This window comes from Fusarium redolens (genome assembly GCF_020744475.1).
Source record: "Fusarium redolens strain MPI-CAGE-AT-0023 chromosome Unknown BKA55scaffold_7, whole genome shotgun sequence".
In the NCBI taxonomy this organism is placed as follows: Eukaryota; Fungi; Ascomycota; class Sordariomycetes; order Hypocreales; family Nectriaceae; genus Fusarium; species Fusarium redolens.
In genome coordinates, this window is record NW_025763670.1 from 1,494,574 (window position 1) to 1,517,201 (window position 22,628).

Genomic DNA, 22,628 nt, shown 5'->3' on the forward strand with positions numbered 1-22,628 from the left:
TTCTATCTTCGCCAAGTCCAGCTCCTGTAGTCCATAACGTCGAGTTACATTACCTTCTCCAAGGCACCATATGCCTCCGTGTCCCGTAAATCGTCATGACGCACATATCTAGGACGACTCTGTCCAGTTGACCTGATCCATGACCTGTCCAGCAGTTGGGTGCGTATATCCAATTCTCAAGCGCAGACGCAGAGGCTAAAACGTTTGTCAGTATACCAAATTCTGTTGCCAGGAAATGAGAACATCACTTACCCCCTTGCAGCCGGACACTCGCATCATCTGGGTGGCTTCAGCCCCAGGTCCGAGGTCCGATGAAGAGATGCTCAGCAGTTGCAGCTTCTGAGACTTGGGAACAGCAGCTTGTAGAGACACATTGGAGAGATTCGCTGATCCAGAAGTGTTGATGAACCTTGCAGTGGCTTGAATCATACCCTCCGCGTTGCGTTGGATCTGGAATGTCACGTTGAGATCATTCGCGTTATAGCAGGGGATACCAGCAGGTGCCTGGGATGCCTGAGATTGAGGTGCTGACGACACGGGAGACATAAGGTCGAGGTTCGATGAAGGGGGAGCGGGAGAACTTGTAGATGGTACAGGAGCAGAGCCAAATAGATCCATGATGTTCGATACGTTGGATTGTTGAGGAGGCGGCGAAGAGGCAGATGGAGGAGGAGAAGAGGCACCACCCAAGATATCAGCAAGGAGATCAGTGTTATTTGTTGAGGGAGCAGCTGGCGACGCAGCAGGCGCATCCATAATATCCAGGAGGTCTTGTTCTGTTGGCTTGATGACTCTTGACTTTCTGTTGGCAGCCTTCTTCTTTGTAGGAGCTTGTCCAAGCACACGAGACTCCTCCTTGATCTGAGGAATAGGCATCTTCTCGAGCACACCACGTCGGACTTGGTCGAAGCTGAAGAGGTTGCCATATTCAACAACTCGCTGTTGAATCTCGATATCAAGACTGGTCTGGTGATATTGTAGAATCCGTCGGATCTTCTCAATCTGAGCAGGGTCAGAGAAGCGGGTTGTCAACTTCATCAAGGCTGTCACAATGTACTCTGTGGACACCTGGGTGGCGTATGCGCTGTTGAGAATCAGGGAGAACAAGTCAACAACCTCATGCTCCTTAACTTCCTGGACAAGCTCCTCTTCCTCGTATTGTCCACCCTTAAGCAAAGCATCCGCATATTCGCCGATGCACCAAGCACCTGCTTGTGTCAGACTCTCCTGAGTAATGTCTTTCTTAAGGTTGATATAGAGTTTTTGAACGGCATACGTCTGTAGCTCAGGGGTGGTAGCGACGAGGCGAACAAATGATGACAGAATTTGCTCCTTGACGTAGTTACCGGCCAGAGACAAAACCCGGAGCATTGTATCGAAGTGCCATCGTTTGTTAGGCGCAAACTTATCAGCGGCGATACCTATCTGGCTGGTCATTGTTGGCTTAAACTCGTTATCGGCAACCTCCAAGAAAGCAAGCAGCTCCCGAATCAACACTCGAACATTGCTCTCATTAATCAGGGTAAAGCTCAGGTCCAGAGCTCGGCGGCGAATACTAATATCGGGATCTCTCAAACATTCCAGGATGGTGTTTCGATGTCTCTGTACAGCATTGGGCTCGATGGCGACAACTTTGATCAGAGTGTTGAGAGCCACGTATCGGATGTTGTTATCGCGGTTGGTGAGGAACTTGCCCAGAATGTTGACACCGAGAACCCTCAAACCAGAATCGGCCTCGATGTCGAGGATCGTGCGCACAGCTTCGTACAGAATAGAGTTTCCAACATTCTTTGATGATTCGGTGTTGGTAGCAACCTGGGCTAAGATATCGTTGATCTGCTCGCTGGTCTCTGCATCACCCACAGCCAGAACTCTCAGCAGGTGGAGGATCTTGACCTGCAGGAAAGGGTCGGTAATGCCAGTAACGTCGTGTTCGGGTGCGTAACCTGAAGTAGCGAGCCCTTTCAAAGTTCTGACAAGTCCCGGGACGAAAGACCTAAACTTTTCAACAATTCCTTCTTCTCCGCCCTCCTCCTCGTCTGCCTCGCAGAGACTTGTCACTAAGGTAAGGCCGCAGAGCAAGACGCCGTGGTTTCTGTCGGACAGAAGCTGTGTCGCCTTGTCGATGAAGTGCTCTTGTAGATCTGGAACCTTTCGACATATACGCATTGCGCACAGAGCCGCCTTTCTTCGAATATATGGGTTGGCTGTGGCGACAAGGGTTTCGATTTCGGGGAAGAGATCTCGTGACATCTCAATCGAGGCGATGTTTCCTAGTGTACAGAGAGCAAGTCCAACAACATATTGGTTGGAATGTCCGAGATCGCTAAACCAAAGTCAGCAACCAGGTGTTTCACAGGGCGATAGGAGAAGTGTACTTCTTGAGCGAGTTGGTAACCAATGTCAAGACTTCTTGATTCTCATCCAACAACAAACTTGTAGCCAGATGTCCCAGACGTTTGTCGGCGAATCGAGGGGAGGCGAGGAGCTTCAAGCATTCAATCTGTCCAAAATGGGTTCGCTCTCCAAGTGTGAACAAGTAGAGTAACTTTGCGACATTGTTGCGACTACCTTTGCATCAGTATCTCCATCCCTCTAATAGCACTGTTGAACCCACCGAATGTTGGGGTCGTGGCTCTCCTCTCGAAAGCTGGCGCGGATGGCAGCGCTCTCTTTCTGAATGACAGCTCGCTCGTCGGCGATCGTCTTGGCCGCACGCACGTTTCGAATAAACTGCTTGACTATCCCGAGTAAAAGTAAAGGTAAGTCTCTGATTGATCAGACCGCGGAGGATAGCTCATCGGTGCCCTACGGGAACTCATCTTGGGAGGACAGACCCAGCGGTTGGGCCGTCTGGTCGATGCTTATCCAGGGGTTGTGAGGGAAGCGATGGGGGCTCGTCGAAGCTCAATCAGCTCTGGGATAGAGCAATGAGCTACTGTTGCTTTATGTACGTATCGAGGCGGAGGATGGAATAGGAGGTTTTGGTCGGAGCCTACTCAAGGCAGCTGGATAAAAGAGAAACCAAGTTGCGCCGTCAAGTTACAGGTCAGTGTCAGTGACGGTGTGTGCTGTGCTGTACTTCTGCTTGCGTTGCGGCGGACACCTTTCAGACGGGACGTGGGGCACAGAGCAGGCCTACGCCGAATTACCTAGATTTGCTTGGCAGTACGTACTGCGTTAGTCATCACTAAATATGAAATAAGCTTCATACCTAGAAGTCGTTGAGAGCTGTTAACGAAGGCAATTACCCATCATTCGAGTATTTAACAACTTAATTTCATAGCAATAGAAAAAAAGAATAAGCATACTTGTTTATTCGTACACGCGTGATATTATGACTCTAGGAATACACATAGAAACCGCTCATACAGTGTTTAAACCCTTTCCTTCCCATACACATCCGTCTTCCACAAACAAGCTTACTTTACATCTGGACGACTCAGAGGGTGTGCTTCAGTGTTAAGCACCCACTCATCCAAGCTGATAACATCGAATTCGCTGAAGATGAGATAAAAGTACTTGAGAGTCTCTGCCAACCAGAAACTCTCCATGCTGTCCATCTTGGTGGGCTCCGCTTTGGTGACATCGTCTATCGCTGAAGCCGCAATCTCAGTTCGTGTCACCTTCTCGATCGTCTCGAACATGGTCCACGCCTTTTCCATCCACTGCGCATCTCCTGTGACGCGATACATGATGAAGATGGACTCAATAGCCTCTGGCCGGAGAATATACCGTCCATCGCTCACATCGATCATACCCTTGGGAAGGTTGTGCTTTTTGATCACGTCGTGAACTGTGGGCTTCTTCCAGTCTGATCCCCTCAGTGGTGGTGCCCTGAAGTCAGGAGCGTGCTGCTCTTCAATAGCCTTGAGCCACCGGTCCTCGTTCCAGGTGCAATCGCTCGAGTCCTTAGCATCGACGCCGCCACACGAGATGAAGTTGAAGATCTCAGGACCAAGACCTGTCTGCGTAGCCTGATAAGCCCAGATACAGCCATCTGTGAGTTGGGTAGCGATCTCGAGATCGGCTGGGCGGTTGAAAATCTTGCTGCCCATTGCTACCATACCGCCAGCGAAGCAGGTCAGATGCTGGCCTCGTGCAACATAGGTGTACTTGGGTTGCTCGCCTGGCAAATCAGTTACCTGGTAGTCTCCAGAGATGAGGACCGGCTTGGCCGAAGGTGTCAATGCTCGCTTGAAAAGGTGCTTGATGGCAACAGGAATGAAATTTTCGTATAGTCGGCGTGGTTGCTCGAGTTGACCGCCGAGAAGAAGATACCACTTGGGAAGATACTCGTACAGCGAATCAGACATACCACCAAGGGTGAAGTCTGAACCAGCATGGAAGGCTGGCGTATAAGCATCAACGACTACCGGCCACATGCCAGGAAGACGAGTGTTGAGTTGCGTAGACTCAAACTGGTCTCCAATTCTCTTGACAGCGTCGTAGAATCTTGGGTTGCCGGTTAGTTGAGATAATTTAGTGAGCTCGAGACTCAGAGAACCAAGTTCAGAAACAAGGGCTTCTCGTGAGGGAGACTGGGCTTGGCCATAAGCAGATCTAAGCATGTTAGACACAATGGTAATCCATAATGAATGTTGATGAAACTCACTTCTTCCATTCCCATCGAGTAACTGGCATATGGTTTGGTGTATCAAAAGCGCACATGAGAAGGTCTCCCAGCTCAATAGCCTTCTTCAAGAGGATAGGATGAGCTCTTCCGCTTAACTCATATGCCGACAGGAATCCACCAAGATAGCGAATGTTGGTCTCGAAAATGTTGATAGTTGCCATGGGACTCCTGGTGAAATCAATGCCGTCTGCAGCGGCAACAGCTTTTGTGAACTCATCCTTCATGTCCATGATCCAAAGGGTATCGAGCGCGTCGACCAGCGTGGCAGCCCAACCGCCAAAGGGGTCCTTGGACTTGCCGGTCAACGGGGTCACCTCGTCGTGCATCCAGGCATAGTTGGAATATCCGCTCCAGCTGTGCTCGAAGCTTTTCTTAACTGCAGCCAATCGCGACAGTCGCAGCTCCTTGGCCGCGGCGCTCTCGACTGGAGCAGCAGCTTGAATCTTGGGGACCTTGACATCTCCGGTGATCTTTGGCAAGGCAGCTAATTTCTCCTTTGGAATAGGATATTTAGGTAATCTTCGCGTCCAAGCAGTGGCGCCTTTTCCAGCAAGAGGATCTCCATCACCGAATAACTTGAAACCAGAGTCTGAATTTGACCAGTACCAAAAGCACAAGATCCAGATGAAGGCGACACCGATCCAGAGTCGGCCTCGCCGTAGGGGACCTGCCATTGTGTAGATAGTGGACTGCTAATAAGCAGCACAGGGTCTAGGTGAGAGAAGATAGTGAGGTGCAATCTGTGACCTCACATCGCAGACCCAGGACGGGGAAAAGGCTGAGGTAAGTTCAAAGGCGTTGATGTTGGAGCTGTCAAAAAGATTGGCGATGTGTCTCGACTCGAGGGGGACCAACAGCAAGTTTCATTCAAGCCCGAGGCCGAGTCTAGACACGTCTTAGAGCGAGTGTCGAGTTTAGGTAGGTACCTTATTAGGTAGGCTACGGGTAAGGAATTGAAGGGACAGGACGGGGGGGAGTAACGGGAAAAGGGCAAATGCCTCTGATTCTTAGTCAATGAATAAACCCTCAATCTTCAGCGCATAAATATCTGAAATCAGTGTCAATGTCAGTGTCAGTGTCAGTGTCAGTGTCAGTGTATGTGGCTGAGGGCTGTCTCGTCTCTTCTGTCCAGTTGAAAATACGACATGAAATTGCGGCGGGCGGTCTACGTCTACTATCACTAGCCTACTAACACGTGAAGGAATGCGCCGTACGAATAATGATGAATCCTGCGTGTGGCATCTTACATCCTGTACTGTTGGTATGGTAGCAGCAGGGTCCTTTTTCCATTAATTACCTACTGCACTTGTAAATGCTTCCCTTGCTTGGCATTCATCCTTCAATACCTTAAATTGGATAGAACCGTTATTAATGCGGCTTCACGTAGCACAAACGTTGAGTTTTGAACTTTTTTCGGCTCTTTTGCCTTGACTGGCCAATGCCACATTTTCCTCTCTGCCAGCCCCTTTCGAACCCTTAAATGGCAGAAAACATCTCGAGACTTGGGGAGAATCAGCTCGTACTGCTGTGGGGTCAAACCTAGTAGCTCCCTTGCAATTAATTAGACGATGTGGCATAGCCATAGCGCCCCTCGTAAGCTAAGCTGACCCGGTTGCCTTCTCCGACTGGTCTAGCTACATACTTGGGCTTTGGTTCTTTGGAGCCTTATATCGGCCGTGAACCACTCATAGTCAATATAAGCTTTCAAGGGTTGGCTCCCTCAACAAAGGAGTTCCCATCAATGGATACCTGCCCCTAAACAGTAAGATCAAGAGGGTAGCTCGAGCTGGCCATTCGCGGCGAGGGAGCATGCATGTCAATCGCATTTATAGTTTCGGCAGCCATGTTGAAAGAGACTGGACATGCTTTGAGGGCCCTGGATTAGCAGATACCCTTACATGCATTATACTCGACAAGCCATGCCTCCAGGCTCCCGCCCAGTGGGCTGTAGGGCTGATTCAGCGAGAAATTGGCTCCAACGGCGGGCACGTTTCTCAGACCGCCCGCCGCCCATTCATTGCCCCTCACCAAAGTCATTGGATGAGTATTAGTTGACATGCAGACTGGCGATGGTAACAATCACAAATTTAAACAGCAGTAAAGATACGGCACGAATATGAAGTTTGCGGGCCAAATGGAAAATTGTTCAGTTGTTAGAAGCCATGCAGGTAGATTCCATGGCACAAAAGCCGCAGAGATAGCAAGTAACACGGGAAGCAAGCCGATTACCCTCCACAACTTCAGTCCAACCAGTCCGAGATGCCCTTCGTTTCGCTTGCAGTTTTGCCACTAAGTAAAGAAGATTCAACCAGTTCCCTCCTCATGCCATGCGTGTTCGTTACTCATCGACTAGCGAGAGTCTAAGGATAGCAGGACTGAGGGTTTGGTCGATGAGGTATCAGAATATTGTCCCTTATTTTTGCATCATCAGCTGGACGAACTCGTTGTCTATGATTTTGTTAGTAACTGTGCCGTTGGTACCGTATCATCTAATCTCTAGCAACTCACAGTCGATTCGGCCATCACCGTCCTGGTCAGCCTCTCGGATCATCTCATCGACCTCATCATCAGTGAGCTTCTCGCCGATGGAGGTCATGACATGTCGAAGCTCAGCAGCAGAAATGAAGCCGTTGTTGTCACGGTCGAACACCTTGAAAGCCTCACGGATCTCCTCCTCAGAGTCGGTATCCTTCATCTTGCGCGCCATCATGGTGAGGAACTCTTTACCCAATTGTTAGCACTGACCGTCCTTTAATCGTCCTGGAATATTACGCACCAGGAAAGTCGATGGTGCCATTGTTGTCAGCGTCAACCTCGTTGATCATGTCCTGAAGCTCGGACTCGGAGGGGTTCTGGCCGAGAGAGCGCATAACGGTGCCGAGCTCCTTGGTGGTAATCTGGCCTAGAGCGAGGCGTTTAGCTCATGTGTTCGATTCAAGAATATCGCATGGGGAGAGATGTAAAGAAATATAGCGGTCCGATGCTTTGTTGGATCGATTTGGGCTTCGCATGGGGCCAACGAAGAAACATCGCGAAAGGGGGAGTATCACTCACCATCGCCATCCTTGTCCTACATCAAGAGGTTAGCGACAGCTTCTAGCGAGGAGAGGCAAGGCGGCGAAAGAAGAGGGATAGCTTACAAAGAGAGAAAAGGCCTCCTTAAACTCGGAGACTTGCTCTTCGGTAAGTGAGTCGGCCTATAGAAATAACGTTGTCAGTCCAAACTATCAAACAGCATCACCAGAACATCAGCTGCAGCCCCTCTCACAGAGCCGCGGGGTCAATGCTCATTGGCGATAACGCCAGAGGACAAGGCGGTAAAGCAAATGTTGATTGACAGGTAGGTAGGTCGCGCAACCAAACAACGGATGGGTCATGCTCACCATGTTGGATGTATATGGTAGCAACGGTTGTGATAGTAAAAAAAAAAAGGTGGATGTCGATCGCACGAGAAGGAAGAAAGATGACTTGGGCAAGTTCTGAGGTCGCGGGGTCTCGAGCCAAGAGTGTCGGACCTTTTCGTTTCACGGGTTTGGTTGGAGCTTTCGTGGGGAGACCCAAAGGTCAGGGGAAAGTCGGTACCTAAGGCAGGAAAGTTGTACATGCACTAACAAGGGAGAGACAATGCACTGTGTTTTAGATGTTCAGGGGGCTGATGATTCTGAAATTAGGGGATACAGCTTGTCATGGCAGCTCTATCACACTGTGCGGCTTGTCCTGAGGTGATGTTTCAGCTGCAAGGAGCGGCCTTTGCTGAAGCATTGTTAGAATGGGAGAGGAAGGAGTTGATACTTCTGCAGCTTATCGAGATCCAATAGTATTACAAGTTTTTGAATGAAAAGCTAAGTTTTGGATACCAGTCTAATCAACTTGTTTGAGAAATACCTAGGTAGTGTAATACCGGGCTACGATAAGAAAAGAGCTCTGTCTTTAGTGGAGGTAAGCACTTCACTTCCAATGTAGAGAGGTACATGCCATGAACCTAAACAGAAATGGAAGGGGACACTCATCCCCTGTCATTTTAGCCAACGGAAGTGGTCCAGTGTCGTAATGCTTCCAGCCAAAGCCAGCTATCAGCCTCAACCCGCATCTCGGCTCTATTCGCGATCTTCTCACTCATGACGACAATACTTTCCTCACCTCTCGTCCTATGACGTTCACACTCGCGATTTAATCTAGTCGAAAACCCTCATTCTATTGCTCCGCCTGACGATAGCTTCAGTCCCTAATTTGCGTCCGCCATGTGGCGAGACCGCACGAACCTGTAAGACGCCCATTGTTACCTGTCATTGTCTATGGATGTCGAGTTCACCTCCACATAACGAGTCTATTTGCTGATGCAGCTTGGAAATAAAGATACATCTCCTACCGGCAGTCTTACGCGCATCACCCTACACAGCGAAGACCATATGGACCGGGCGCCCTTGCTTCTGGTCCGCTTGCCGACACCTATACCAGCAGCTATGCAAACGATGACCGCCGCGGCCTTCTGTCGGCTGGCGCATTCGAAGACGATGGCGATGCCGTGATTGAGATGGACTTACTGCCCCCTCGATGGGCTGATGTTTCGGATGAGATCACAGACTTGCTCGCCAATATCGCGACAAAGGGCCAGAGCTTGGAGAAGCTACATCAAAAGCATGTGCTACCTGGGTTCAATGATGAAGACGCTAAAAGGGCTGAGGAAACGCAAATAGAGAAACTTACACAAGAGATCACCAAGGGTTTTCATGACTGCCATCGCTGCATTCAACGAATCGAACAAATGGTGCGGGAATCACAGCACGCAGGTACGATCACAAGGGCAGAGGAGACCATGGCCAAGAACATACAAATTTCGCTGGCTGCTCGAGTTCAAGATGCAAGCGCTAGCTTCAGAAAGAAGCAAAGTGCTTATCTAAAAAGTTGGTTGCCCCCCGATTCTTTCCGATATATTCTGACTTGGACTCATAGAGCTTCGTGGCATGGGTGGCTTCGGCGGTTTGAGTCCTGGCGAGAGATCTAGTACACCCCAGCCAGGTTCCTATCTCGACCCGTCTCTTCAAGAATCTGATGCAGATCGATCCTTTTCACAATCGACACTCCAAGCAACTCAACAGCAAAGAGTACTCCATTCTAATGATGCTGCCATTGCTCAACGCGAACGAGAGATTGAGGATATTGCCCAAGGCATTATCGAACTGTCGGATCTCTTTCGAGATCTCCAGAACATGGTCATCGACCAGGGCACAATGCTGGATCGTATCGACTACAATGTTGAGCGCATGAACACTGATGTCAAAGCCGCTGACAAGGAGCTAGTTGTAGCTTCTGGCTACCAGCGGAGGACGACCAAGCGCAAGATCATTCTCCTCCTCATTCTTATCATCTTTGGCATGATCATTCTGTTGGTGATCAAACCCAAGAAGCATGGGTAGAGGCGTTTTTCGTGGCAATCTCAGGGATACCCGCTGTCTCCCTTGACATATCCCGGCACGGGCATGGAGAGGCAGCAATTATTATACACATGTACCAATACAATGTAAAGCAAGCAATGGGACATGTCACTGATGTGTTTGGAGTCACGGTTCTCCGTTCGTTTTTTATTTATTATTCTATCTAGAACCAGCTTTTTCTTTGGTCCTTGAGGCGTATGGGTTAGATGAAACACTGTCGTCGTTATCATAACTCTTTTCGAAAAGTCTAGGATAGCTCTTCCACAACTTAGGTTTTTGGTTCTCGATCTCTGACGCCAATTGCGCCGCACTGGGGAGTATCTCAGAGCCCCAGGCCCCTTCCACCAGTTGCTTCATGTTCGCCGGGGAGAGCTCCCTATCGTCTCTCGCCCTAGCCCTGGGTCTCATAGGCAATTGTGCCACTGCGAGACGCTTAATCACTGCGCTTCGCACTATTTGTTGATCAATGTAAACACCTTTGTCTCTTAGTATAGCTAGCAAGCGAACACCACAAGCCAGGTCGAAGTCTGCGATTCCCGCTGGGTTGATGGTTACGAGAGAAGACTGAGTCGGCTGTTGTCCCAGGGTCTTATCAAACCCCCATCGGATGATGGCGCGCTGCAGACTGATATCAAAGATCTTCTGTATGGGATGTTGTCTGTTCGTGAATGGTAGATCGGCTGGTATGCGAAGTTCGTAGTTGGAATCGTTTCGGTTTTTCGATTGCTTGTGAGACTTCCGTCTGGGTTTTGTCTCGTTCTGGGGCAGGCCTATTTCGGCTCTCCAGAACTCTTCCTTAAAATGGCTCTTTTTTTTCTTACCATCGGGGAAGGAATAGTATTCAGACCAAGTCTCTGACTCCACGTCCAACTCTTTGGCTTTGGCATCAGGCTTCTGGGGTTGGTCCAGCCAATGCACCGGTATTAAACCCCCTGGCTCCGGGCTGTAGAGTTCACATATCTCATAGCTTAGCCCTTCTAGATCATTAAAACGTCCCAGACGCCCGAGGTTATAGAGCAATATTTGCCAGTATTTAACAGGAACGGCAACACCATGTCGTGCCACTCTTAACGAGAGGTGAATAGCTCTGTCAAGTTGTGGATCTTCTTGGTAGCCATGAGTGTCCTGTCTGATGAGCTTTGGGTGATACCATATGTCTTCAAAAACACGGGTCAGAAGTTCTTTCGAGTTCTTCTGCTCCATGGTAACATCCAGGCTATCCATCCTATCAAGGACATTCCTGACTTTGGCGAGATGTTTCATGGACAGAGCCATACTCAGGTGCTTATTGAGATCCTTCGAGAGGATACTATCCTTACTTGGTCCTGGAGTAGCTGCCAAACCCTCAACTTCTTGAAGTAATCGCTCCAAGCCCCAATTTCGCCGCTGGGCCGAAGATGCAAGTAGCATTGACCGCTTCTCTTGATTCTCAAACTCATCTGGGTGTATATCGCAATGCAGAAGGGTTCTGAGCAGGTCGTCTTCACCTCGTTCAGCGAAGGAGATAAGTGCTTTGCAATAGACTCCGGATGTAATTTCAATCCCTAACTTTCGGAGTTGTTTCAGGCGATCAGCAACTCCACGGGCGTCATCTTCTCTCAATGCAATGGATTGCAACGACTGAAAGCCAATTGTGCGGAGGCCAATCTTATGCATCAGGCTAATCGCGAATTCTGAAGAAGTCCACGAGCTGGCGAACCACCGCGCTGTGAACTTGTCGCTGAAAACCCCACTGTTCGTTTCCAATCGCGTATCATTTTGTACAGAGGTACTAACGGCATCACCAGCGCTGGTGTCTCCGTTGAGTACTGCCAGCTCTTCCATCGTAAGCTGGATTGCGGAAAAGTAGCGGGAAAGAAAATCCAAGAAGGGCATGGACTTAGGTGACTTGGGATGGTCATTGAAAAGAATGAATCTTTTTCTCCAGACACGCGCGGCATGCGACTGGCCACTTTCGAAGAGAGCCGGCACAACATAGTCGTACAACTCACGGTATGGACTGAAGACGTATATCTTGGTTAAAGTACTCTGAAGCTTGGGAGTGAAGTCAATGGCAAAACTTGCCAGAAGAGCACCGAAGCTGTCCAGATCAGGACGGAACATGGGCATGAGTTTGAAATGCCAGACCAATGCAGTTTCGTAATCAGTCTGTGCTAAATAGAAATGAACCACTGTCAGGTATAGCTCAGGCCAATTGAAATCGTGAGTTTCTAGAAGTTGTCCTGCGACCTTGAAAAGCTCCTCCATCCGGCCAGAATTCGTCAATGCTGCCTTCAAGATGTTATCACGCAGAAACAGAGCTCCAGTTCTGGTTACAAGATGCAATTGGTTTCTGTCCCGAAGCTCCAGAAACGTCTCCCAAGTTCCTTGGTCTCCGCGATCATGACGGCTCGTTATAATGCGACGCTCCCACGAGGATATGGCATCCAAATCAGAGTTCTGCCTGGAGGGAGTATCGTGTTCGCTTCCACGCAGGCGAATGCCCAGTGGAAAGGGCAATCCGGGCTTTGGCCGCCATTGTGAAGTCTTTCGTTGAAGATTGTGCTGCCTCGTCCCACTCCCAGCTTCTCGGTCAGAGATCAGCCTGTCATCTTTTTCGTGTGTTTTCGTAAGTGGTGGTGTCAGATCCGTATATTGAGATCTGTGTTGTGTGAGTGTCTTGATGCATCGAGTATATGTGGATTGGCGTATTCGAAATTGTGTAGGGATTCGATGCATGGCTGGGTAAATTCACCAGCATCAGCTGGTCTCGTATCATCGCATCGGTCGTAGTCGAGAAGATAACAGCGAAATCATCGAGGCTGTCTTAGGATTGAGACTTTGAGATGTTCAAAAGGACCTTCATCATAGCTCCAAATCTTTTTCCCCGGGGTTTGCGCATCATAAACTTAGGTACTAGGCACTCTACAGACAGTGAGTGGCAGGGGGTGCACCAACACGTGCCCACCCACCAACGGAAACGTCAAGAGCTCTGCTGAGTCATACTAGAGCCCAGCTCCCAATCAAGTTATGGCCTCATTTCTTTACCCGAACTTCGACATCCTCCGTTCACCAACTCAACCACCCCACACGAAACCAACCTTCGAAGCCTCCCAGAACTCTCATTAACCGACTTCAAAATGCCGTACGTACAATTGAGCCACGACCGACTCTCGCGATAGCCTTGGCCACCTTCTCCGACGTCAATGGCTCATCCCGAGCTCCGGACACTGCAGGATATAACATCATACGAGAACCCGTCACTGACGCTCATCCAGTTTCGTCAACGCCAAGAACCCGGTTCCCCAGAACCAGCGATTCTACCAGAACGCTTACAAGAACCACACCCGTCTTTGGAAGATTGTACGACCAAATTGATTGTTCAGCCTATCTTTACTATTCAGCTGACCGACATGACAGAACCCTCGCAGCCGCGTCCTCATGACTCCCTACCTCATCCTTCTCTGGGGTACCCTCGGTGGTAAGTAATTCGCAATTTTCGATCAGATGGAAGTCGATATGGACTTGCATACTGATGGATACAAGCTTCCTTCTACGGTGCCGGTCGCAAGGTCCTCGGCTACAACTCTTACTTCGGAAACTAAGCGGTGGTGGGTGATACAGCTTGCCTACGATGGAAGGTCAACGAGATTAGTAGATTGAGTCAATAGACGGAGATGAACCCAATGCGAGATCGTTACAGTCGTTCATGTGCATTCTGGAGACCAATACCTGTTGTCAAATCGTGCCCTCTATTCACACGTCATTGCCATTAAACCCGGACTCCCAAAACTTTAGAATACATGAAGAACTCAAGAAAGTTGCATGCCTCAAAAAGCAACGTCTAGCGCGCACTGCACCGGACCTGCGACTCCATCCGCGGATAGTTGGAAAAAAATCCAATCGGGCTTGTTCTAATAGCCTGTGGCGCCGGGCGCCTTTTCGTCCTTTCGTAGGCTGACTAGCAACTCTCGGAATCGCTCCTTGCCAGATCCAGAGGCACCTCCCTTGGCACCCTTGCCGCTAACATCCACCAACTTGGCGATACGATCCCAGCTGGTGCCACCAGAGACGGTGTCCTCTCGGCTTGCCAAAAACTCTTCAGCTTCCTTTCGTGTCTGCGCGATTCCCTTCTCCTTCTTGTTGTTGTAGTTCTCGTAGAAATCATCGATGTTCTGCTGGGCCTCCTTGATGGTCTCTTCTCGCTGCGCAGCGAATTGTTCGGCGCGCTTGGCAATCTGGTTGTCACGACGCTCCCGCCACTCCTTGACGACCTCGGGCTCTTCCTCTTCCTCGGCGAAAGCCTGATATCCGGAGTTGTAGCTTACAGAGGGTCCTCCTGTGATGGCGGTTCCACCGGAGACGCCAGTACCCTATTTGTTGATGTCAGCTCCTCAATTCAGAGTGTCTAAGCAAACCAACTCACAGCCTCGGGGTTGGTCAGGTCAGGGAACTGGGATTCGAAAGTGGACTGCTCATTGTTGCCAGCGCCGCCGAGAAGGTCATCATCGTTACTAGCGAAGGCAGCAGTGTCATCGTTGGTCACGAACTGGTCTGCATCATCTCCGAGAAGAGCCTTCTCGCGGGCGAGGAAATCATCGGTTGAGGGCTCAGCAGTAGGGTCCTTAATATCGGTTTGCGCTAGAAATACGTCAGCGTCGGATCCGCGCATTTCTTGTGTTGATGCACTTACCCCCAGAATCGAAGTCCTCAAGCGAAGGGAAACGGTCGGCCATTTTGAAAGCGCGGATATTTAAAGATCAATACTGAGTGTGTGAATATTGGAAGGTGCTTAAATGCTATCGGATGAAGCTGGTGGAAATTCGAAAAGGTCTTGTTCGGATGCGAAGATTGTCAGTGAATGTTGTTGCTATGGTCCTCCTATTCAGTTACTGCCAAGTAGGCTATCCTAGCTGATGAGGCGGATTCTGCCGGGCGGTGAGAAACATAGAGCACGATGAGCTTGATGGAGTGGGTCAGATTCATGCACTAAGACCATATGGTTATGCACTTAGAAACTACTTCCACTTTATCAGATGTTTGTTCTGATTGACCTAGCTCTTGATCTATAAACTCTCCTTGTTTTACCAAAGAAAACATTTCAGTTCATCACACATTCGAGTTACGTATCATTCTCGTTTTGCAGCATTCATCTACAGGCGAACCAGATCGTAACAGGATTCAATTTTGTGTGATTTATGCGGAAACAAGTTAGCAGAGACTCCGAACATTATTCCTGCAAGTAGCTGTAGTAGACGTTTCCACAGTGATACTACGGTAACAGCTACAATCCAGCTTCTAAAATAATTGTCGCGACGTCTGGTCCATAATCCTGCGCTTGAGTTCGCTCTTGAAATTTGCCTTTCTTTATTCATTCCTTTTAACCAAGGAGCCGTTGCTACCAAGATGGCTTACAACGATGACTCTGTGTTGGCGCGACTCTCTTCACTCAACGAAAGCCATGATAGCATCGCCACAGCTGCACAATGGATCATGTTCCATAGGTACGCTTTCTCGCTCAGACATCTCATGAAATATGGTTAACAATTTCAGGCGCCATGCTGAGAGGACTGTACAGCTGTGGATGCAGCGCCTCAAAGACTCTTCCAGCACAAAACGATTGAGCTTGGTTTATCTCGCCAACGGTATGTTTGTCTGTCAGGTGTGATGAGCTTTACTGATCCGACTTTCAGAGGTGGCTCAACAGTCTAAAATCCGGCACAAGGATGACTTTATCATCGCATTTGCGCCTGTGATTGCTGAGGCCGTTTCCGTCGCCTATAAAGGAGCACCCGCTGAGCTTCAGGCGAAATTAAAACGCGTTATAGACGTTTGGAGAGATCGTTCGATTTTTGAAGCACCAATTCAATCCGCAATCGATGCCCGCATTGGAGGTGAGTACAATCTGACATGAACGGGTCCAAAAAGCTGGTGACTGACCACCTGTTCAGACCTTGACAAGGCCCGTGGTATGTCCAAGCCCGGATTTGGAGGCTCTCCATTCGGTAGTACGAACACTGCCACTTCTATTCCATCTGAGTTTGCACCTCTGGTCACTACTCACCAGAAAGTAAACAAATTGAGCACTCCTCTCAAGACCACTATCACATCAGCAGACCAAGAGTATGAGAAGCAAACTAACCCATCTACGCCTGTGCCTTCTGCTCCTGTTTATGCAGCTCGGTTGAATGGCCTTCTCAAGACCTTGGCCAACGCTGAGAGCGCGGTTGCTGAGTGTGTAAAAGCAAGAGAAGGCCTTGTATCTGGCCTAGAATCGCTCCTCAACGCTAACCGTGCTGCATTGGAGGAAGAGAAGTCTGCTGCGACTCAGCTGACACTCCGAAAGGCTGAGATTGAAGAGAAAAAACACCAAGTCGAGGTTGGCATCATGCGAGCACTGGGCCCAGCGGACAGCAACGGCTCTCCAGGACAAGGGGACTCTTCCGTCACGCCCCCAGAGCCAGACAGACCAGAGATTGAAGCATTGACTCCACCGGCATTTGAACCTTTCGAAGCACCCACCCCTGAGGCATTGACACCAGAGGGAGAGCCTGCTGCAGCTCCTTCTCTGTCTCCTGTCCCTGTTCCTGCTGCTGCTGCTGCTTCTCAAGACGAAGAAGAAGCACCCTCGTACCAGTCATTGCCAATCTCAACCAATGGGTCGAATAAGCGCCGTCGGGTCGACACCGAAGAATTTCCTGATCTAGGTGGAGATGATGGCATCGATGCTGACGTTGCTGAAATGCTGAAGGAGCAACCTCAATCATAATTGGATCATATGTTATCAATAAGTTCGGGGGTTATTGGCTTGCTAGTTTGGGGGTTGCTTATATTATGTTATGTTCTTGCAAACAGCTCTGGTTGGACTAATAGATTGCTGAGAACAGTCGGCACAGATATTACTAGTATAGTGTATGATTAAGTACAGTGAATTGTTTGATTGTGTTGAGTAGATTAGTAGAATTGGAATCAGTAGCAATACTGGTCGTAGTCTAGTGGTATTCAAAAGCGCACGATTTGCTAGTCATTATCAAATGGATGTTTGCGGGCCAGATGCGAATTGCTCTAGCAAACCTAGATTGCACTCTTTCAGCCTATATCTTTGTGTAATCTTTATAACGCGGTTTTGAATTCGTTATAGCGCTCAAATCGTATCCGAGAGCATTCGGTTCAGGTCGGATCAATTGAAGCCGTAATCGCGTAGATCCGACCGAGGGATGCAGCACGCACACCATAGTCTAACGCGAGGGTCCCACCCAAATTTTTTGTGAGCAACGGATCCATTGACTCGTCTGGGCTGGACTGGACCAGACTTGACTGGGCTGTCGCAACTCGGAAGCTGAGAAATGCCGCTACGACGATGACGGCATCACAACTTCGATAACTTTGATTCTTTTTGTAAATGTCAACGTCTCTGTCAGCTGCTTCACTACTACTCCCTTACGGCTCGAGCCCTCTGCTTTTTCTCCAGCGATAGCGCCGCTCCTGAATATGCTACGCTGAGTGGGCGTCTGATCAATTCCTACCCTACCGTCATAATGGTCTCGGGAGTAGCACGCCGTGTGCTGCTCCCACGCCTCGCCGAGCCCTCGCAAGTGTCTCTGGCTACATCGCGATGTCAATTAGGAGCTTCGTTCTACAAGTCCGAAGCTCTCCCTCTCCAGTCGAGGCTTTTCCACGCTTCCAGCACCCGTCAAGTCGCTCTACCTCCGTTCTCAACTGCCACCTTCCGGTCGTTGGCAAATAGTTCTCTACCTCGTAACCAGCTTTCCCTCGCGCAGAATCGACCCTCTCAGTTTGGTCCCGTTTCGCACGCCTTGCGACAGTTCTCGACGGCACCTCGTCTATTGCAGGAAATCCAGACTAAGGTCGAAGAAGGCGCCAAGAAACCTGTCGAACTTGAGGCCAACCGAGCTATCGCCCAAGATGAGCATAAGCAAGAGTTTACCAAGAGTGAAAAGGCTGCTCGGGCGGCGCAGGTCAACCTGGCTGCTAAGCTCTCCAAGGAGGGAAAGCAGGCTGGTAAGGCTGGTACGGATGAAATTGTGCGACTGATCAAGATTGCTCGCCCCGAAATTCGCTGGCTCGGTATCGCTTTTGTCTTTCTGGTCATCTCTTCTAGTGTCACCATGTTGATTCCCTTCTCCGTTGGTCGGATTTTGGATCTTGCTACGAAAGGCGAATCTGAGGATATCCGTCTTTTTGGCTTGACAATGAACCAGTTCTTTTTTGGTTTGGGTACTGTCTTGACTATTGGAGCTATGGCCAACTTTGGTCGAGTCGTCCTTCTCCGAATCGTTGGCGAGCGTGTTGTTGCCAGACTTCGATCTCAACTCTATCGACGTACATATGTACAGGACGCCGAATTCTTCGATGCAAACCGAGTGGGAGATCTCATTTCACGACTCAGTTCCGATACGGTTATCGTTGGCAAGTCTGTGACGCAAAACCTCAGTGATGGTCTTCGCGCTCTCTTCAGTGGAGGTGCTGGTTTTGCTATCATGGTCTGGACAAGCCCCAAACTGACTGGTCTTTTGCTGCTCATGTTCCCTCCTATCGCCGTCGGAGCCTTCATCTACGGTCGCGCTATTCGAAATGTCAGCAGGTCGATTCAGAAGAACTTAGGTACCCTTACCAAGATCGCCGAGGAACGACTTGGTAATGTCAAGACCAGTCAAGCGTTTGTCGGTGAAGTGCAGGAAATCGGCCGCTACAACAACCAAATCCGAAAGATCTTTGCTCTTGGTAAGAAGGAGTCACTTATTGCTGCCACCTTCTTTGCTTCGACCGGTTGGGCTGGTAACATGACCATTCTCGCCATGCTGATCGTTGGAGGTGGCTTCGTACGGAGCGGAGCCATGTCACTTGGAGACCTCACTTCGTTCATGATGTACACAGCTTTTGCAGGCTCAAGTCTCTTCGGTCTTTCTGGTTTCTATTCAGAGCTCATGAAGGGAGTTGGTGCCGCGAGTCGACTCTTCGAGCTCCAGGATCGCAAACCAGGAATTCCACAAACAGTCGGTGTTCGAGTCAAATCGGCACAAGGCCCCATCAAGTTCACGGATGTCAGCTTCGCTTATCCTACCCGACCTGCTGTCAAAATCTTCAACGGATTGGACTTCGAAATCCCTTCAGGCAGCAATGTCTGTGTGGTTGGCCCGTCAGGAGGAGGCAAATCAACAGTAGCATCTTTACTACTAAGATTCTACAACCCTACGTCAGGATCCATCACCATCAACGGCCAGGATATCTCTGGAATGAATGTCAAGTCCCTGCGAAGGAGGATCGGTATGGTTTCTCAAGAACCTGTTCTCTTCTCTGGAACCATCGCCGAGAACATTGCCTATGGAAAACCGCAGGCCAGCCGTTTCGATATTATCTCTGCTGCTCGACGAGCCAACTGCAACTTCATCAGTGATCTGCCTGACGGTCTAGAAACCCAGGTTGGTGCTCGAGGCTCTCAGCTCTCTGGAGGTCAAAAGCAGCGAATCGCCATTGCACGAGCTCTGCTCAAAGACCCTGATATTCTGATTCTCGACGAGGCTACATCTGCGCTAGATGCCGAGTCAGAGACTCTTGTCAACGAGGCTCTGGCTGGCCTTCTACGTGGCCGTAACACCACTATCTCCATCGCCCATCGTCTCTCTACTATCAAAAGATCTGACCAAATCATCGTTCTCAACAACGAGGGTAAAGTCGCCGAGATCGGCAGCTACAAGCAGCTCGCCTCTGACAAGGATAGCGCATTTAGCAAGCTCATGGAGTGGCAGATGAGCGGTGGTGAGGTTTCTAAGGATGGTGGCTCGACTGCTTCCCGGGCACATATTACAGAGGCCGAGGAGCTCGAGGACGATCTAGAAAGGGGCGATGAGGAGGAGAACTTTGAGCATGAGGAAGAGAGCAGGGACCCAAAGAATGAGGACAAGCGTCCTTGAATTCAGCAAGATGGCATAGAGCAGGCAAACTTCCCCAGAAGATGTAATGCGGTAAGGGGTCACAGCAGGGCGAAAGATTAGACGAATCATGTACATTATATATCCCGATATCTATGTCTGAGTCTCTATGACAGGCAATTGTCCTGTCAACAGCTACAGAGAGAACTCCACTCGACATGTATCTTACTTTCATTGGCGTCGGTCCGGTCTGGTTATTTAATCTCCAAAATGGAAAACGGGTGGTAGGGGTATGGACAGCCGTGTATAGAAAAGAATCTCATTTTTATCAACCTTGTGGTACACTGTGAGCCTCGAGTTTTGGAAGGTCTCAAGCTTCGTAGTAACACACAAAGTTTGAGCTAATAAGAGAAGATGTTCCATCTTGGGATTGATACAATGCGTCCTTGGTCCGTCATTATGCTCACATCTTTCGAGTCGCAGTCCATGTACTCATGCTTCTCAAAAAGAGAACCTGTCTCAACTCATATAAATGCGCCAAGTCTCATCTCACATCAATTTCAAATCAAACATGACATTTCCTTCTTTTGGAATCTCATCGTGAAGCTGCTGTGGATTGAAACATACCAACCCAAAGTCAGCGTCACAAAAAGATACAGAATAAAATATAAGCAATTTCCACAATCGAGCAGCTAGAGAAGTAAAAACGAAGCCAGAATGTCCCTTGTCGCACCAACCAAGCCTCGTCGAGATTAGGGAATAGAGACCAATGAGACCAACTCCAGGTTAAGCTCTCGGTAACGGGTTTGTCACATGTGACCCAGTCTGGCTCAAAGCATGACCACCTCAAGGTCCTGATTCTTCATGGCCTGGTCTGTTAATCACTTTATCATACCAAAAAATAGTGTTTTCACGTCTGAGTCGAGACTTACAACCTTCAACTTGTTTGGTACCCTTTAATTTTCTGTCTTTCTGGTCCTTAAGCATCTACCTTCAAACGCAATGTCGACCGAGACCGAGGGAACTTTCGAGGTGGCAGATGCCAGCCTGTATACTAAGACCTGGACTGTGAGTACCAGTGATGATCAGCTTGAATAAGTAAGCATCAACTGATGCGTCAACAGCCTCAAGGCCCCATCAAGGCAAAGTTAGTGCATGTCCATGGCTTCAGCGATCATGTCAATTGGTACAATGACGTATATCGAATTCTAGCCTCGAATGGCATTCAAGTCTTTGGTTTCGATCAAAGAGGTTGGGGCCGAAGCGTGAAGCAGCCATCCGACAAGGGAAATACAGGCCCAACATCACGCGTTATTGCGGATATCGCCGCCTTCATTGAGAGCAAACTGCCTTCGGATGTCCCGGTCTTTGTCCTGGGCCACTCTATGGGCGGCGGCGAGGTCATCACGCTTGCAGCTGACCCTCAGTATGCCAAACTCGTGAGCCAAGTGCGTGGCTTTCTGCTCGAGGCACCATTCATCGGGTTCGCCCCTGAGGAAGTCCCAAGTTCGTTCAAGATCTTTGCAGGACGACTAGCCTGTAAAATTCTCCCCCGGTTTCAGCTTAAACACGTACTCGATGTTGCCAACTTGACGCGAAAACCAGAGGTGGCCAAGGGTTTCAAAGAGGATCCTCTGTGCCACGACACAGGCACACTCGAAGGGTTGGCATCACTCCTTGATCGCACGGGAGCTCTTCAATCGGGTTCCGTGAAGCTGGGTAAAGAGGTCAAGTCGCTTTGGCTTGGCCATGGAGACCACGATAAAGCGTGCAGCTATCAAGCGGCCATAGATTTCGCAGAGAGGCAAGATATCGAGGACAAGGTGGTCAAGACATACGTGGGAGGTTATCATGCGCTACATGTAGACCTGTGCCAGGAGGAATATGCCAAAGATATCACTGACTGGATCTTGGAGAGAAGTCAAGACCAGAAACCGATCGAGGCCAAGCTATAGTGTAGCTGTAGAGGACTTGTGGATGCGCGAGTATCACGGGATTCAAGCTCTCTTGTTTTCGAGATGATCAACATCATTCGATGTTATTGTAATTTTTTTCAGCTTTTAGCAAATAGCGAGATCATGCTAGTATTTATATAATATTGGATGCCAACCAACAATTGTGCAGTACCTATATGCTATGCTTTGTGTGGCTGGCTGTACAACATCACCGCTTATCTCTTGGCAGGACAGAAGCGGTTACAGCTTGCCAACCAAAGCCAAGAGATTGACTTGATTGATCACTAATTTCAGCTTTTGCAGTCTTGGCATAAAGTCCTCCATGGAGACGCATACGTCGGCGGGTCAAGGCAGACCCATGTTCCGTATCCTAGCTCCGTAGACGCCCGAGAAACAGATGCTCTTAGAGGTTAAAAGCCACGGAACCCCGAAACCAGCTCCGGCTGTTTCCTAGACGTTTCGGGGCCGTATCTGAACTATAATTCAACGTCTCGCGCACTCGATTTCGACTTCTGCTTCAACCTCATTGCATGAATTCATCGCCGCGGCCTCAAACCTCACACGACGACGCGGAAACGATGCTCCGTTGGGCCATTTCGGCTCGCGCGGGGAACTCGACTCACTAACCCCAGTTGGTCTTTTAATAGCCCAGGCGCTGCTCTATCGCTGCAGCCAACGGATTTATGTGCTGTAAAGAAAGGAATGGATATCCATTGCTAGCACACTCCTG

At 49.4% G+C, this 22,628-nt stretch overlaps 9 protein-coding genes across 9 annotated transcripts; 5 read left to right on the forward strand and 4 right to left on the reverse strand.

The window, feature by feature from the left end:
* Positions 1-108: 108 nt before the first annotated feature.
* Positions 109-5,310, reverse strand: BKA55DRAFT_593619 (glycosyl hydrolase family 47-domain-containing protein; the record flags this gene model as incomplete). The annotated part of the gene is made up of 7 exons (XM_046195570.1): positions 109-195; positions 253-2,326; positions 2,379-2,567; positions 2,618-2,770; positions 2,813-2,863; positions 3,427-4,563; positions 4,616-5,310. 7 exons carry the CDS (start codon positions 5,308-5,310, stop codon positions 109-111), a joined length of 4,386 nt encoding a protein of 1,461 aa, XP_046050239.1.
* Positions 5,311-6,759: 1,449 nt separating this feature from the next.
* On the reverse strand, positions 6,760-8,166 carry BKA55DRAFT_613882 (EF-hand protein). The gene is made up of 6 exons (XM_046196688.1): positions 8,020-8,166; positions 7,777-7,833; positions 7,691-7,706; positions 7,413-7,538; positions 7,145-7,357; positions 6,760-7,084 (listed from the first exon to the last, which is right to left on the reverse strand). Exons 1-6 carry the CDS (start codon positions 8,020-8,022, stop codon positions 7,050-7,052), a joined length of 450 nt encoding a protein of 149 aa, XP_046050240.1. The 5' UTR covers positions 8,023-8,166; the 3' UTR covers positions 6,760-7,049.
* A 451-nt stretch (positions 8,167-8,617) lies between these two features.
* On the forward strand, positions 8,618-10,053 carry BKA55DRAFT_642782 (t-SNARE; the record flags this gene model as incomplete). Its single annotated transcript, XM_046197162.1, has 3 exons — positions 8,618-8,900; positions 8,993-9,540; positions 9,590-10,053. The coding sequence occupies exons 1-3, from the start codon at positions 8,878-8,880 to the stop codon at positions 10,051-10,053; spliced, it is 1,035 nt and encodes a 344-aa protein (XP_046050241.1). The 5' UTR covers positions 8,618-8,877.
* Positions 10,054-10,230: 177 nt separating this feature from the next.
* On the reverse strand, positions 10,231-12,789 carry BKA55DRAFT_593623 (uncharacterized protein; the record flags this gene model as incomplete). Its single annotated transcript, XM_046195571.1, has 1 exon — positions 10,231-12,789. One exon carries the CDS (start codon positions 12,787-12,789, stop codon positions 10,231-10,233), a length of 2,559 nt encoding a protein of 852 aa, XP_046050242.1.
* A 316-nt stretch (positions 12,790-13,105) lies between these two features.
* On the forward strand, positions 13,106-13,780 carry BKA55DRAFT_566728 (uncharacterized protein). Its single transcript, XM_046192664.1, has 4 exons — positions 13,106-13,195; positions 13,329-13,413; positions 13,471-13,531; positions 13,597-13,780. The coding sequence occupies exons 1-4, from the start codon at positions 13,191-13,193 to the stop codon at positions 13,653-13,655; spliced, it is 210 nt and encodes a 69-aa protein (XP_046050243.1). The 5' UTR covers positions 13,106-13,190; the 3' UTR covers positions 13,656-13,780.
* On the reverse strand, positions 13,781-15,031 carry BKA55DRAFT_566729 (clathrin light chain). The gene is made up of 3 exons (XM_046192665.1): positions 14,744-15,031; positions 14,477-14,691; positions 13,781-14,423 (listed from the first exon to the last, which is right to left on the reverse strand). Exons 1-3 carry the CDS (start codon positions 14,784-14,786, stop codon positions 13,965-13,967), a joined length of 717 nt encoding a protein of 238 aa, XP_046050244.1. The 5' UTR covers positions 14,787-15,031; the 3' UTR covers positions 13,781-13,964.
* Positions 15,032-15,456: 425 nt separating this feature from the next.
* On the forward strand, positions 15,457-16,819 carry BKA55DRAFT_689502 (RNA polymerase II-binding domain-containing protein; the record flags this gene model as incomplete). Its single annotated transcript, XM_046199358.1, has 4 exons — positions 15,457-15,554; positions 15,604-15,695; positions 15,744-15,944; positions 16,002-16,819. The coding sequence occupies 4 exons, from the start codon at positions 15,457-15,459 to the stop codon at positions 16,817-16,819; spliced, it is 1,209 nt and encodes a 402-aa protein (XP_046050245.1).
* Positions 16,820-17,201: 382 nt separating this feature from the next.
* On the forward strand, positions 17,202-20,286 carry BKA55DRAFT_566733 (P-loop containing nucleoside triphosphate hydrolase protein). Its single transcript, XM_046192666.1, has one exon. It carries the CDS (start codon positions 17,589-17,591, stop codon positions 19,983-19,985), a length of 2,397 nt encoding a protein of 798 aa, XP_046050246.1. The 5' UTR covers positions 17,202-17,588; the 3' UTR covers positions 19,986-20,286.
* Positions 20,287-20,816: 530 nt separating this feature from the next.
* Positions 20,817-22,057, forward strand: BKA55DRAFT_566736 (Alpha/Beta hydrolase protein). Its single transcript, XM_046192667.1, has 2 exons — positions 20,817-21,011; positions 21,068-22,057. Exons 1-2 carry the CDS (start codon positions 20,946-20,948, stop codon positions 21,896-21,898), a joined length of 897 nt encoding a protein of 298 aa, XP_046050247.1. The 5' UTR covers positions 20,817-20,945; the 3' UTR covers positions 21,899-22,057.
* Positions 22,058-22,628: the final 571 nt, after the last annotated feature.

Excerpts from the sequence above, each read along its gene's own strand:
- BKA55DRAFT_566733 (XM_046192666.1), top strand. The coding sequence starts at position 17,589 with ATGGTCTCGGGAGTAGCACGCCGTGTGCTGCTCCCACGCCTCGCCGAG.
- BKA55DRAFT_613882 (XM_046196688.1), bottom strand. Across the intron at positions 7,358-7,412 it reads TGGCACCATCGACTTTCCTG|AGTTCCTCACCATGATGGCG; the intron begins GTGCGTAATATT and ends AATTGGGTAAAG. Across the intron at positions 7,085-7,144 it reads CGGTGATGGCCGAATCGACT|ACAACGAGTTCGTCCAGCTG; the intron begins GTGAGTTGCTAG and ends ACAAAATCATAG.
- BKA55DRAFT_566736 (XM_046192667.1), top strand. The coding sequence starts at position 20,946 with ATGTCGACCGAGACCGAGGGAACTTTCGAGGTGGCAGATGCCAGCCTG. Across the intron at positions 21,012-21,067 it reads TGTATACTAAGACCTGGACT|CCTCAAGGCCCCATCAAGGC; the intron begins GTGAGTACCAGT and ends ATGCGTCAACAG.
- BKA55DRAFT_566728 (XM_046192664.1), top strand. Across the intron at positions 13,414-13,470 it reads ACACCCGTCTTTGGAAGATT|AACCCTCGCAGCCGCGTCCT; the intron begins GTACGACCAAAT and ends CCGACATGACAG. Across the intron at positions 13,532-13,596 it reads TCTCTGGGGTACCCTCGGTG|CTTCCTTCTACGGTGCCGGT; the intron begins GTAAGTAATTCG and ends GATGGATACAAG.
- BKA55DRAFT_566729 (XM_046192665.1), bottom strand. The coding sequence starts at position 14,786 with ATGGCCGACCGTTTCCCTTCGCTTGAGGACTTCGATTCTGGGG. Across the intron at positions 14,692-14,743 it reads TGAGGACTTCGATTCTGGGG|CGCAAACCGATATTAAGGAC; the intron begins GTAAGTGCATCA and ends ACGTATTTCTAG. Across the intron at positions 14,424-14,476 it reads ACCTGACCAACCCCGAGGCT|GGTACTGGCGTCTCCGGTGG; the intron begins GTGAGTTGGTTT and ends ATCAACAAATAG.